The sequence below is a fragment of the Antechinus flavipes genome, chromosome 3, assembly GCF_016432865.1.
Source record: "Antechinus flavipes isolate AdamAnt ecotype Samford, QLD, Australia chromosome 3, AdamAnt_v2, whole genome shotgun sequence".
In the NCBI taxonomy this organism is placed as follows: domain Eukaryota; kingdom Metazoa; phylum Chordata; class Mammalia; order Dasyuromorphia; family Dasyuridae; genus Antechinus; species Antechinus flavipes.
Genome location: NC_067400.1, coordinates 405423287 through 405437671, shown reverse-complemented (window position 1 = coordinate 405437671; position 14385 = coordinate 405423287). Strand labels below are relative to the sequence as shown.

The following is a 14385-nucleotide window of genomic DNA, read 5'->3' as shown; positions in this document are numbered from 1 at the left end:
ATCTGCCTGGTTCTGAGGCTTTTATGCTACACTGCATTGTGTCACTCTGGTTCTTTACAAACCAGATTGTAGTTAGAGTTTTCCTTTCTCCATTCTAAAAATTTATTACTTTTTTTAAAAGATTATTTTAAATTCTAAGTCCCGAGACTTACTAACTGTGCAGATAAAACTGAATGCTGAATTATTACAAACAACACTACTGTAATGGAACAAACCACTCGTTAAAAATGTACATAAATAACATCAATGCCAATGTCAACATGAAAGTCAATTTAAATATCTTGGTTTAATATCTGAGAATGGAAATATCAAACAAAAATTAGTATAATTTGAACATCTCCTCATGGGCATTCCAGTTCTAACCAGACTTAATTTCACGTATTGGATATTGGTGAAATAAGCTATTCTACAAACTTATGGTAATGACATTTATGAAGAGTTCACAGCTTTAGGTATAGCACTTTCTATTTAAATGTAGCATGATGTTAAGCAAATCCTTTAAAGAAAATAACTTCTATGTTTTTGTGGAATGATATTTGCAAAAGAATTGCCTTGTGAGTTAATAAATATTCTTTATAGGCCTGGTGCAGTTTTAATTTGCATAGATGTACATTTGTACTTTCTCTTTTGTGTGGTATTTAAATAGTATCCACAGAATTTGGACTAAGTATTAGATTTTAGGGTATATGTAGGTCAATGTTGAGTAAAGATTCTGTTAAAAAGTCCTAATTAAATTACAGTAACATGACAACCCACACATTATTGAAATCTCAATGGGGAAAGTTGTGTTGTGAAGGGATATGTGTACTTAACAATTCTTGTCTTACCATTCCTTGCTTAAATTTATTGTAGGTGGATCTCCCCCTCAACCAGTTGTACCATCTCATAAAGATAAAAGTGGTGCTCCACCAGTTAGAAGTATCTATGATGAAATTTCCAGCCCAGGGCTTGGATCAACACCTTTAACTTCAAGAAGACAGGTGGGGGTAGTTACATTAGATGATTAATGCTATTAAGGATTGAGTGTAATGGTTCTGAAACATGAATATGTTAGCTAAAAAATTCTTAATAAAATTAAGAGTTATTTGAAAGGCATATTTTTATATGAGTATTATAAAACTTTTAAAATGTCTTTTTTGCATTTTGCTTAAGTGAAACAGTGCTAGATCTATTAAGTATTCAACAAATACAAATGAATTTTCTTTATCTAATGATAATCTACATGAAAATGCTACTTGAATTGTTACTAATTTGACATCATATTTCCTTGCCTACTGTATGGAAAACATTGTGTTCAGGTTCATGTCAGAAGAATACACATAGACCCTTCTTTGAAAATGCTTCTATCTGCTCCCATGGATTTAATTATCATTTCTATTCAGAAAATTCTCAGATCTATTTGTTTAGCTCTAAACTTTCACCTAACCTCTAGTCTTATATCTTTATCTGCCTCAGGAATTATTTAGAATTTGATGTCCCTATAGGAATCTTAAATGCAACATGCTCAAAATTGAATTATCTTTAACATTATCTTTCCCTACAAAGCTTTTTTCCTAACTTCCTTATTACTGATGAAGGCCTGGTCACTCTGACTTAGATGTCTTCCTCATCTGATCGCTCGTCAAGTCCTATTGATTCTATTTTCACAATGTTGTTCATATTTACTCCCTTTTTTTTCCTGATGTCAGCCATAAATTCCACACTTGTGGTATTGAAAGTCAGCTAGTTGGGCTCCCTACCTCAAGTGTCTCCCCACTCTTCTGAAAAGCGATCTTCCCTAAAGCACAGATCTGACCGTTTTATTGCCCTTTTCATTCAATTCCAATGACTTTTATACTATTAAATATATGATCTTCTGTTTGGTTTTTAAAGTCCTTTATAATCTGTCTCCTTCCTATTTTTCTGTACTTCCTTCCACTCATTGTTCTCCACTGTAATGACCTTCTTATTTCTTTTTTTTTTTAATTTTTATTTAATGATTACTTTATAATGACAACATTATCCCTTGCACTCGTTTCCTTTCCGATTTTTTTCCCCTCCCTCCCTCCACCCCCTCCCCTAGATGGCAAGCAGTCCTTTATATGTTGGATATGTTGCAGTATATCCTAGATACAATATATGTTTGCAGAACCGAACAGTTCTCTTGTTGCATAGGGAGAATTGGATTCAGAAGGTATAAATAACCCGGGAAGAAAAACAAAAATGCAGATAGTTCACATTCGTTTCCCAGTGTTCTTTCTTTGGGTGTAGTTGCTTTTGTCCGTCATTTATCAATTGAAACTCAGTTAGGTCTCTTTGTCAAAGAAATCCACTTCCATCAAAATATGTCCTCATATAATATCGTTGTCGAAGTGTATAATGATCTGGTTCTGCTCATTTCACTTAGCATCAGTGACCTTCTTATTCCTTAAACAGGACAGGACATTCTATTTTCCTAATTGACTCTATTCTATTTTCCTAATTGACTCTATTTCATATCTCTTATGCTTTCCTCATCTCTCTTAGCTTCCCTGAAGTTTTACTTTTGCAAAAAACAAAAACAAACCTTTCTGGTCCTCCTTAATTCTAGTACCTTTTCTCTGAGATTATCTCTAATTTTTCCTATATTAATTTTGTTTGTCCATAGTTTCCATGCTAAGTCTTTCTAATAGGTTGTGAGCTCCTTGAAGTCAGGGACTAGTTTTCTTTGTATTCTCAAAGATTAACACAATGCCTGCCATATACAGAGTAAGCCACTAATAACTATTTATTGACTTGACTTCACTCTCCTTAGGGGAGATGATAACTGTATACATCATTGGATCATATATCTAAAATTGGAAGGGAATAGTAAGGCCATTAAGTCCAACACCTTCATTTTGAAGATAAGAATACTGAAGTCCAAGGAAGGAAAATGACAATTCTAAGGTTGCACAAGAAGAAGCATGAAAGGTTGGATTTGAACCTGGATCCTTTGAATACAGAATCAGTGCTCTTGTCATTGTGTCGTGGTGCCTTGTAGAGGGCTGAATCTATTGGGTTGATGCACTGAGTTCGGGACTGCTGAGCATTTGAGACTAACTACTGATTGGACAATACTCTGTGGGCATATGCTTGGAAAATGGTCCTTTACACTATCGGTGCTGGCTCAATGGTTGGTATATAGAGGATTGTAAGAGGGACTAAGGGGTGAAATAAGACTAGCCAGGGACACACACTTGGCGATATACGAAGGAGAAGGCGTTTGCAGAGAATCTGCTTCCATCCTGTTCAATCCCAAGTCTAAGACCAAGAATAAAGATGGACTGTTGCTTATCCTGACTCCGGCTGATTCTGGGGTGTCCTGGGTGTAGTGCAGTCGTTACAGTGCCTCAAAAAGTATAATTCAGAAGTATAAAATATTTGGAGACTTCCACCATAGCATTGTGTAAAGAATGCTGGACTTTGACTCATCAGAGATTTCCTTTGTGTGACATTGGACAAGTCATTTCACCTCTATGAACCTTAATTTTCTTATCTTTAAGGTAGTGATAATAATACAGTATCCAATATATAGGATTATTTGGGCAGCATTTTATAAATTTTAAATGGCCTATAGGGTATGTTAGTTTTTTCAATTAATATTCATTTTCTCTCCCTTGTTTCCCCATCCCCTATTGTCCATGTTCAAAAATCTCGCCTTGTTCTTCAATCTTTAGTTTAATCACCTCTCTGTCAGGAAATGAATATAAACATCATCATCATTTCCCTGGAATTGTAGTGTTTTTTTTTTTTTTAATTGATCAGAGTTCTTAGTGATTAGAGATTGTCTGGTATATAATAAATGCTTAATAAATGTTCATTGATTAATTAAATCTTTTATAGTTGTTTATCTTTCAAAAGCTGTATATCAATTGTTTTTTTCTAATTATTTCATACAACACCAGTTCCTTCAAGTCTTTCTAGGTTTCTATGAAATGATTCCTTCGATAATTTCTTATATAACAGTAGCATCTCATTATATTCATCTACCATAATTTGTTCAGCCATTCCCCACTTTATCGATACCTTGTTAGTTTCAAGTTCTTTGTGACAACAAAAAGAGCTACTATGAATATTTTTGTATATACAAGTCCTTTTGTCTTTTCTTGATCTCTGGAGTATAGGTCTAGTAGCTAGGCAAAAAGATTTTGTGCAACTTAGGAATATTTTATAATGTTTAGTTTAGTGAGTTAGTTTTAAATTGATTTCCAGAATGTCTGGGCCAATTTACAGCTCCATTAATAATGAATTAGTCTGCATATCCTGCATTTTTTCCAACAATTGTAATTTTTCTTTTTTCATAATCATTGTCAGTCTACTGGATGTGAAAGGGTACTTTGGAATTAATTTATTTCTCTAATTATTAGTGACATGGGAGCATCTTGTCATTTAGTTGTTAACTAATATTTCTTCCTTTGAATATTACCTATTCTTAATCATTGACTAGTTAGCTATTGGGGAATGATTCTTATAGGACTAGGTAATCTCTGAGATCTCGTCAAATTTTTAGATTCTGTGCTTCTTTCATTGGATGTACTTCAATTATGTTCCAGTTGTGTCTGATGCCTAAAGGATGACTCAAAAGATATTCAAATACAGAAATGAACAGTATAATTTCTTGGGAGCATCCTATAAACAATTCAGATTGGATCTTTTTGATAGGCTCTTAGTTGAGCCTGTCTCTTATTTTATTCTGACTTGGAAAACATTTGTTTCATTTTTACATAAACAAATTAAATATCTCTACAAGAGAACATAAGGTACTTGTATGTCTTTTCCCAGAACTACTAGCCTAATTTACTAAGTTGAGCTGCATTCGTGGGGATTGTTGTCTGCCAAATTTTGATTTGTGAATTACAGATTGACTTTGCAGACTTTTTTCTGGGCTTAGTTTCTTTACTCGGCAAAAGTTAGTTTCAGTATTATCAGTTATCATATCTTTATATTAACTAAGGGTTCCAGTACTTAAGCCTTTAGTCATCTAGGTGGAAACTGGCTCTTTCAAGGAAAGAAAATATCTTCAGAAAAGTTTTACTACTACCTTCTTGTTTCTGTTTCTATTAAGTAGTAGATGGAGTGCTGATGTTTGATATTAGTTTGCAAAATTATTTTGTATTCAGTTCTCTGTGTATTTGTTTCCATCCAATACAACATTAGTGTTTTGAGGGTAGGGACTTTCACTTTTGTCTTGTTGAATGAATGATTAAATGAAAGAAAGGGAGAAACTAGGGGAAAAAAAAGAATGATTATTATTCTTCCAGAATATTATCCATCTGGGACCAATTAATTATTTAGATTTGCCACTGAGTCTTTTTTAACAAATTTGTTATTTTGTAAGCACTTCACTAATCAGTCTACTAAGGAAATTATTTTCATAAAGATTTTTTAAAGGTATAAAAGTAAGCATATGGACTAGTTATTAACTGACATCTTAATTGTCATTTTTGACAGTGTGTCTTTAATTTTTTTTCATTCTTTCCACCCTTTGACAGAACTTAAGTATTTTCAAATTTGTTAATGTTCAGCATTGGTTTCCTTGATATGTACTTGTCAGTTCTCATACCAGTTTCACTTAAAGAACTTAGGTGCTGAGAATCAAATGTGTTGTTTTTCCCATTGTCATCATTTATGAGAGTAGTTATAGAAATGCTGATAAATTTGTTGGATTTCTGTTTTATTTGTTTTCCTCTTGGCAGTTTGGTATCTAAATGTCCTTAGGAGTATGGAGCCCAGATGGGACATGCTTTCTGGGGTAATTTTTATTTTTAATTTTTTGTGATTTTAAGAGGTGATGATGCTTATAACCTTCTACAATCTTCTTCTAAAGTGTTTTACTAATGAATTTGTATTCTAAGCCCATATTACCTATCTTTTTTTGCCATCCTTTTGCTTATCAAGATAAAGTGTTTGCTGGCTAAAACAGTTTCTGGGCCCTTTTGGCCTCATTACGTTAATTAAACATTTATAAGACATAATGATAATTAAGCTTGATATTTTCCATTTCTATTTTTCAGAATCTGCTTATTATTTGAAAAGGTCAGGTTAAAACTACTGTAATTGCTTACAGTGTTTTCTTATTTAATTTAATGCTAATGTTTGATCTTTGCTAAAATTAGCTCATGGTTAGATAGACCAATGATTGAAATTGGTAACCAGGCTTTTCCTCTCAGCATAGTCAATTTATAATTTTTATAATGTTCAGTGCTTGTCATTTACTGTGCCTCATGATTCTTTCCTGGAGGAAGATATTCATGATATACTAGATGTGAATATTCTGATTTATCTTTTTATAGGCTTGTAATATAAATACTACCTTTTTGAAGTAAAATATTCAGAACTTGTTTTAGATTATTAAAAAAAAAACAAAACAAAAAAACTCATCCCTTAACTTACCTACTTCTCTTTTAATACAGCCCAACATTTCAGTAATGCAGAGCCCTTTGGTTGGAGTTATGCCAGCTTCTCCAGGAACAGGTAAATATCATCCTTACCATAAAAGATTGATTTTATGCCTTGATTTAAAGAATATTGATGTTATCACATTTTTTTCTTTTACTTTGCAAACTTTGTTCACGTTTTACAAATAAGTGTTCCTTTTTAGCTTAGTACAAAAGGATGTGGACCTTTTTAGGTAATTTCCTTTTGTCCCATGTTTGTATATATGATGAAACCAGTATTTATTTGACACAATATTTTATTTATTTTTTTGGAATTGAAATTCATTTTTACTTGTATAAGCAAAGGTAAACAGCAACTTTTGTTTACTTAGTGTTAATCCATATCCATATATATATATATATATATATATATATACACACACACACACACACACACACACACACACACACACACACATACTTTTTGGGGGGAGAGGGATGACTTTTGAACTAAATGGAGAAATATTGACATAATAGAAAGAACATTGCATTAAGAGTTAGGAGTCCTGAATTCTTATCCTCACTCTTAGTACTAACCAGCATTGTTATTTTGGGCAAAACATTTTATCCTCTCTGAGCCTCAGGTTTTTCATCTATAACATGAAGAGATGATTTCCAATTTTCTTTCTAGCTCTAAAATTTCATAAATCCATGAAATTTCGTGATTTAGCAAGATAATGATATCTTCTTTGGTTGTGTTGAAATCTGTATGAAAAAAATAGTTCATGGAGATTGATGATCTTACAACTGATCTTCAGATTTTTGAGGTAGACTAATGGGGACTGTATAAGAATTTGGAAGAAGTTTCTGGTTTAACTAAAGGTCTTAAGCCCAAAGGAACTAAGCACTAAAGAATTCAGGGAATGTTAAGAGAATGGAGAATAGGGTAGTATGTTGGAAGATACTTAGTTTTGGATTTGGGGGATTTTTGATAGAAATTCTTTTACTACCAATATGGTCTTGGTCATACTTTGCTGTGCCTTAGCTTCCTTAGCTATAAAATTATGGGGTTGGACTTGATTATAGTTTTAAATCCTATTAGTCTGGGAGGTACTGGGGTGAGGATTGGGCATCCTCTACCTGGTAAGTATATATACACTTCTAAGGATTATAGAGTGTAGGTGGTTGATGTCAGTTATTGGACCTGTATATATGGGTGACTAGATAGAGTAGGACTGGACAAGATATTTAGCAGAATTTGAAGCTGTTACTGGGAGGTTTGGATTGGACTTAGCGTAAGATCATCTTATTATCTGGGATAGAATAAAGATGAAATGTATCACTCTACATTGAGCTGGTAAATTCAGTAGAGAACCAGAATTGTTGGTAAGATCTCTATGATCATTTGACTTTGTAAAGGGTTTGAAGTTTGAAACAGGCTCAGCAGCTTATTAGGAGGTAGTTCAGATATTACTCTATAAATATATTAGATTTAAAAGCAACTCAGTCCTCTATTTCCAATTAAATGTGAAAATAATTTTCTTTTCTTTTAATGGAATTCAAGGCAAGTGTGGAAGTTCAAAATCAAAAGTCATTAAAAGTAAACTAATGCTGAGAGATTCTTTCCAGCACAATAGCTTGTGTAGGATCTCTTAGCTACCAGCTATCTCTGAAAATATAAGAATTGTAATAAAATATACAAAGCTAAATCACTTCTTAGAGCCACTGCTGCTTCAGTTATGAACTTAATCACAAGACTTGCCTTCAAAAATTGTGAGAAAGCCATAAAGGCATAGGTGAAGAACAATAGTTTGAAAAGAGGAAACTTTTTATACATTTTGGCTTAGGAAGTGGGGGAATGCATTGAACTGAGAGAAGTTTGGAGGGGCTAAGTAACTAGAATCTTAAGGAGTGGATGAATTGATAATAGATTTAGAAGAACCAGATTTCCTACCTCCTCTAAATTAGTACAAATGAAAAATCCTCCATGTAATTTATTAAGTTTGGTTAGAAGGTGTGGAATGTAGAACTTTGGACATCACTTTAAGGTTTTTTTACACTATTTTAAGGATTCCATTTTGACATAGTAGTGGTTATATATTATAATTGAAATTGAAAATTTTTGTTAATCTTATTTCAGCTATAGTAGAATTTGTTATTATTGCTGAGGAATGTTTTCTGGATAAGCAAGCCTTTGGAATAATCTAGAAATTAGTTAACCCTTAGGTATAGGTAGCTGGAGGCTTTACTGAGGGATAAAAAGTGGTTATTTACCTTCTAACCTGTAGAACTTTTTTGTCCTTTCTGAGGCACTTTTCTTAGATGCTAGTTTGTTTACTGTTAATTTCGACTATTCCTGTTGTAATAACTGCTGCTTCTAAGCTACAGTATTGCTTCAGTAGGCCATTTGTATTCTCAACACTGTTGGGTTCTTTTCCTGGTAATCTGATTTTAAATTTATTGGTGCTTTAAAAAAAAGTAGACTTCTCAACCCAACAGAATTCTCCCTATTTAAAAATACAACTGAGCAAAACAAAATTCAGATGAACACATTAATGATAACATAAGCTTCATTCTCTGTAGTCTCATATCTCTCATCTCCTCGAGAGATATTTCATCATCCGTCTACTGAAGTCAAGATTATATCTGAAAATAATCTAGAGGTTTTAATGAACTACAAGCTTAATCTAATTTAACAGTATGATGGAGCAATTAAAAAAAAAAGATGTATGATTTTCTTGGCCCCCTTTAATAGCACCGTAGCTTCTAGAAAAAAATCTGATAGTGTCTATATACTGTGTCCTAGTCAGACCACATCTAGAGTATTATCAGTTTTGGGCACCATAAAGAATAATGTTCATAAACTGGGATGGTGAAGGACTTTTAAGTCCCTGCTATTTGAGGATTGATTGAAGGGATTTGAATATTTTTTGGGGGGGAAAAGAGCCTGAAAAGACATGATAGCTGTCTACATGTATTTGAAGGTCAGTTATGCAGAAAGGGGGAATAGATTAATTTTGTTTTGCTCCAGAAGGAAGAAGCAGAACAATGGGTGGAAGACGCAGAGAGAAAAATTTAGGCTTTTTTTAAGGAGACAATTCCCAACAGTTAGAACTGGCCCAAAATGCCATGAATTGTCTTTAAACAGAAGTTGACTGGTCACTTTTGAGCAATGTTATAGTGTGTAATTTTTTCATGAATGACTTGGATTACTTTTGTTGTTTCTGAATCTCCTTTGTCTATTTCATTGATCTATCCCTCTATTTTTTAACCAATACCAGATGGTTTATTGACTGTCTGCAAATACTTTCCTCTCCTTCTTCTCTCTCATTCTTTTCGTTATTTCCCTTGATATTCTAGATCATTTGTTTTTTTAAATGAATTTTGTTATTTTATAAAACTTTGGAAAGTATCCCCATGGTAATACCAACCTTTTCTTCAGTTGTTTTAAGTTATTCTTTATCTCTTTAAGGAGTGCTAAATAATTTAATTCATACAAGTCTTTAGTGTGCTTTGGGAGATTAGTCACAAAATATGCATAGAAAGGGCTTTTTCTTTCTATTATTTGCAGAAGCAATTGTCTTGTTTCTTTGCTGATTCCCTAGTTAACCATTATAAAATTAGCAAACAAGGATAGTTTAGTCTTCTCTTTATCTGTCTTTATTCTTTTGTTTTATGGCTCTTGCTAGCATTTCCAAAACTGTATCACATAATAATAGGGAGAGTGATCATCTTTGAATGATATCTCTGGACTGATTTTATAATGTTTGGGGAAAAAACTTTAAAATGAAGTTATGATCTATTATGCAATAGAAAGATCATTGTGTTTGAATCTGATCTGAGCTTGATTTTTGGCTCTGACACTTTGTTCCTGCCTGACCTTTGACAAATTATTTTATCTTATTGAGTCATGGTTTTGTTTTTTGTGGGTTTTTTTCCCCCCACTTTTAGATGGGGATAATTTATACTGCTACTCTCTTATTTCCTAAGGCTTTTGTGAGGAAGGCTTTTTGAAAACTTCAGATTGGTATAGAAGTATGCTATTAATAATAAGAAAACTGATGCTAACCAATTGTAAAGAGGTTCTGTGACAGTTATTCACCTTCAGTCTGGCAGTTTCCATCTCATTTACTTGGAACTTGGAACATATGCCTATATGAAATATTACAAGTGGTGCTTACATTACTAGTCTAGACTACAAATGACTTTTTAACCATAGTACAAGAATAATAATAGGATGTTAAGCTTAGAGCTGAAAGGGATCTCAGAGATAATTTAGTCTTTAATTCCTTCATGAGGAAACTGAACTTCAAACTGTCAAATGACATTCCAAGTTCACACAGACAGTAAATGGTAGAGAATCCAGTTCCTCTGATTCTATCTACATCCTGTGCTTTTTCCACAGTTTCATTACAAATTCAGTGTGCTTTGTGGTTTGGGAACTAAACCAGGAACTACCATTGTTTCTAGGGCAAAATGGTAAGTGAATGTTGCTGTGCTGGGAATGCACTGTCAACTCTTCTGACGCCAATTTTGATGGAGGTTACTTAACTTTTGGGAAGAAAGTAATATAGGGGTTGGGGAAATTCTTTACTTTTTAGGAAGCTATATGGAACCAGTTCTGGTTGTACTCATTATAAAAAAAAAAACTTTTATTAGGTAGTAATTATATTTGCTTACTTATAAAAGATATATTTTGTAGGTTTCTGTTGTATTTAACTTAAGATCTAGAAGTTAGCCAATTTCTTAGTGTAATGCCAGAGAAACTGAGGCAGGAGAGAGATTAGAGAGTTTTTAATATTTTATTAATGGGAGAGTAAGATTGACTGGACAGGACTTTCATCTCAAATTATCCAGTCAGACAGAGATAAGTATACTGGGACCAAGGAATCCATGTTGGTCCCAGGGCTGGAGGAGACTGTCATCCCAAAGAATCCAGCATCCAGTATCCAGCCGCCATCTGCCATCCTCCAGCAATGAATGGAGGAACCCCAACTTCTTAAATACCTTTTCTCTAAACAAAGGAAAGGTGAGAAGCGTGGGAAAACTGTCAGGATGGAAGAGGCCATAAACTCAAAAAAACCCAGAGACAGGATGTCTGAATACACAGAGATAAAGATGCCAGTGAAATATCTTGGAATATTTTAGAGGGATATTGTAAATTCTTGAGGACAGAAAAGAGTCAGGAGATCTACTCTCTTGTTTATCTTGCTTGGGCTAACAATTTATAATCTTAGAGTAATTGGTCCTCAGTAATGGACCAGAGGCGGGGTTTTACAACTTAGGGGATTGACACAGAACAGTTAAAGAAACTGAGACAAGGGAAACTAGTGCAGGGAAACTGAGTCAGGACAATTAAAGAGAACTGTGGCATAACATTAGGACAACTTAATTTATTTTGATCACTTTAATTTTCCTTGATCTGTTATTATAGAAAGGGTATTGACTTCTGTTTATGTAGTTTCAAAAATTGATTAATTATTCTAGCCAGATTTTTAATTATATTAGCCAGCTTTTTAACTTTTCTCTGGATATTTTCTCAGATTGCTTCATGCCTGGAAGGCTTTTCCCTCCTCATCTTACCTTTAAATCTTAGTTTACCTAAAATCACATCTTCTATAGGAAGCCTTTCTCAATTTCTCAAGGTTATTGTGCTTTCTCTTTAATGACTTCTTATTCATCTTATACTAACTTGTTTGTATCTATTTTCTTATTGTCTTGTTTAGTAGACTGTGAGCTTGAGGGCAGGGACTATCTTTCCCCTTTTTGTACCTCCAGTGTATAGCATAATTCCTGGCACATAATAGGGGCTTATTAAATGTTTTTTGACTACCTGCTTGACTTTGAGGTCAGTAGTCTTAATTTTGAAATAATTTTATCTGCTGTTTCAAATGAATTTTTAAAAATAGGTCATTTTAATGAATTGATCTTTTGCCTTCTACTTTAGTTTGATCTTGTGAAGGATGTTTGTTATGATTTATCAAGAGTGACATATTACTGTCCAATTTAATGTGGTTTCTAAATAGGTATGCTTAATTTTTAGCCTTATAAAACATAGCATATGTGTACCAGAAAGTCTAATTGAAAGGATGTAGAATCAGTGAAGCAATTAAACATTTTTTAAAAAAGGCAATTATGTTAAAGTTATGTAAATGGTTTTAGATTATGTATAAGTAATTATAGTTTTCAGAATAATTGACAGGGCAGTAATGAAATTGCTTGTTCATTTGAACTTTGATTTTGATTTATTCTAAAAAGTCGTAATGGCCCTTTAACTTTGGGCCTTCTTGTGAGCATAGCTAAATATTGATTTTTTTAGTACTAATATAGCAGTTTCATATTTTGATTGACTTTAGAATTTAGAGTAAAATACCTTCCTTGTTTTCTATAAATAAAGGTGTGATTCTTGTAGAAACTTTTGTTCATATATATTTTTTCATTCTCTAAATTTTTTTCATATTCAGTATCATCATAATGTTGTTTTAAATGAATATAGCTAAATGAAAGACCTGTGATTTCAGATCAGAAAATCATAGAAATTGAGTTTGAAGAGACTTTAGCTGCCATCTTGTTCCAACCTTTGCTGGAAAAAAAAAAAAATCTTCATTATAGTTTACCCAATAAATTGTCATCTAAACTTTGTTTGAAGATTTATCTATTTGGGTAGCTCGAAGTTTTTTATTTTTTTCCCAATAGTAAGCTTAAATTCTTACCTTTGCAATTCCTAACCTATCTTGTTCCTACTTTTGTTGTCTTAGGCCCAGCAAAACAAGACTTATTCATGCTTTTACATGACAACTTTTCAAACACTTGAAGGCCATTATCATTCCTTAAATCTTCTTCAAGGTGAATACTCAATGGGCATTTATCCTGTAACAACTTTTTGCCAAGTACTGGGCTGGGTTCAATATATAAATATAAAGAATGAAACAGTGCCTGTTCTCAAGGAATTATAGGGGATTTAAATTCATGTATAAATATAAAAAGAATAAATGTAAAGTTAAATTCAAGGTAGGTAGAGAGGAAAAGCACTAGCAGCTTTGGGGATTTGTAATGGCTTCATATAGAAAATGGTTCTTGAAATGCATTTGAAGGAAAAGAATTCTGTGAGGCAGTGGTGAAGAAATGTGGTATATTCTTGGCATTGGAGAAAACTGATTTAAAGACATAAAGTTGGGAAGTGGTGTTAAAGATGAGAAATAGAGTATTTTATATAAGGAACAGGAAAAAGCAAGATGAGAAGATATTGGTGTGGGTGGGCACTATAAAGGAAATAATGTACAGTGGTGTTGAAAAGGTTGGGGCTAGGGTTTTAAAAACTAAACAGATTTGTATTTCATTCTAAAGTTATAGAAAACCACTAGAATTTATTGGGTAGAGGAGTGACATAATTAGATGTGTATTGAGGAAAATTACTTTTAACTAATTGTAAGTTGGGGTAGAGTGAGTAGAGACTTGAAGAAGGAAGCCATTGTAATAATGGTGATGACAACTTGAATTAAGTTGGTAGCTGTCTGAGTAGAGAGAATGGATTAGATACAAGAAGAATTGTGGAGGTAGAAATGCCAAAATTGGCAGTTGACTGGATATATGGGGTGAGAGAGACTGAGAAGTTGATTATAATACTATGGATTTAAACTTGGGAGATTGGAAGAATAGTTGTGCCTTTGCTAAAAATTGGAAAGTTTGGAAGAGAGGGTGGTTTGTTGAGAGAAGATCATGTGTTTATTCCTAAGTGTGTTGAATTTAATATGTCTTCTGGACATCCAACAGGGAGATAGACTGAGGCTGATGTAGTTCTGGGAGTTATCTGCAAAGAGATGATTAAACCCATTTGGTTCCATTCATCTGAAGGAGATAGGATAGTGATAGGAATAATTTGGAATTGGGGTTTTACAAAGCTTGAGGGTTGATAGGACAAGGGATTCAAAAACAGAATAGTAAAGAGTTAATTAACTTTATTAAGAAGTTGAAGTTGTGAGAGGGAAGGAGAATCTGGCCAGATCAA

The 14385-nt window shown here is 33.2% G+C and overlaps 1 protein-coding gene across 3 annotated transcripts in view; it reads left to right on the top strand.

Moving 5' to 3' along the window:
- Nucleotides 1–14385, top strand: part of NUP35 (nucleoporin 35) — a 51836-nt gene that overhangs the window by 15386 nt on the left and 22065 nt on the right. For 2 of the 3 annotated variants that reach the window (XM_051986074.1, XM_051986076.1), the window contains exons 3-4: nucleotides 853–980; nucleotides 6414–6474. In XM_051986074.1, the coding sequence (XP_051842034.1) occupies nucleotides 853–980; nucleotides 6414–6474 (189 nt within the window). Of the gene's footprint in view, nucleotides 1–852; nucleotides 981–6413; nucleotides 6475–13139; nucleotides 13224–14385 lie in introns of those variants that run through there. The other variant, XM_051986077.1, reaches the window with a different exon arrangement.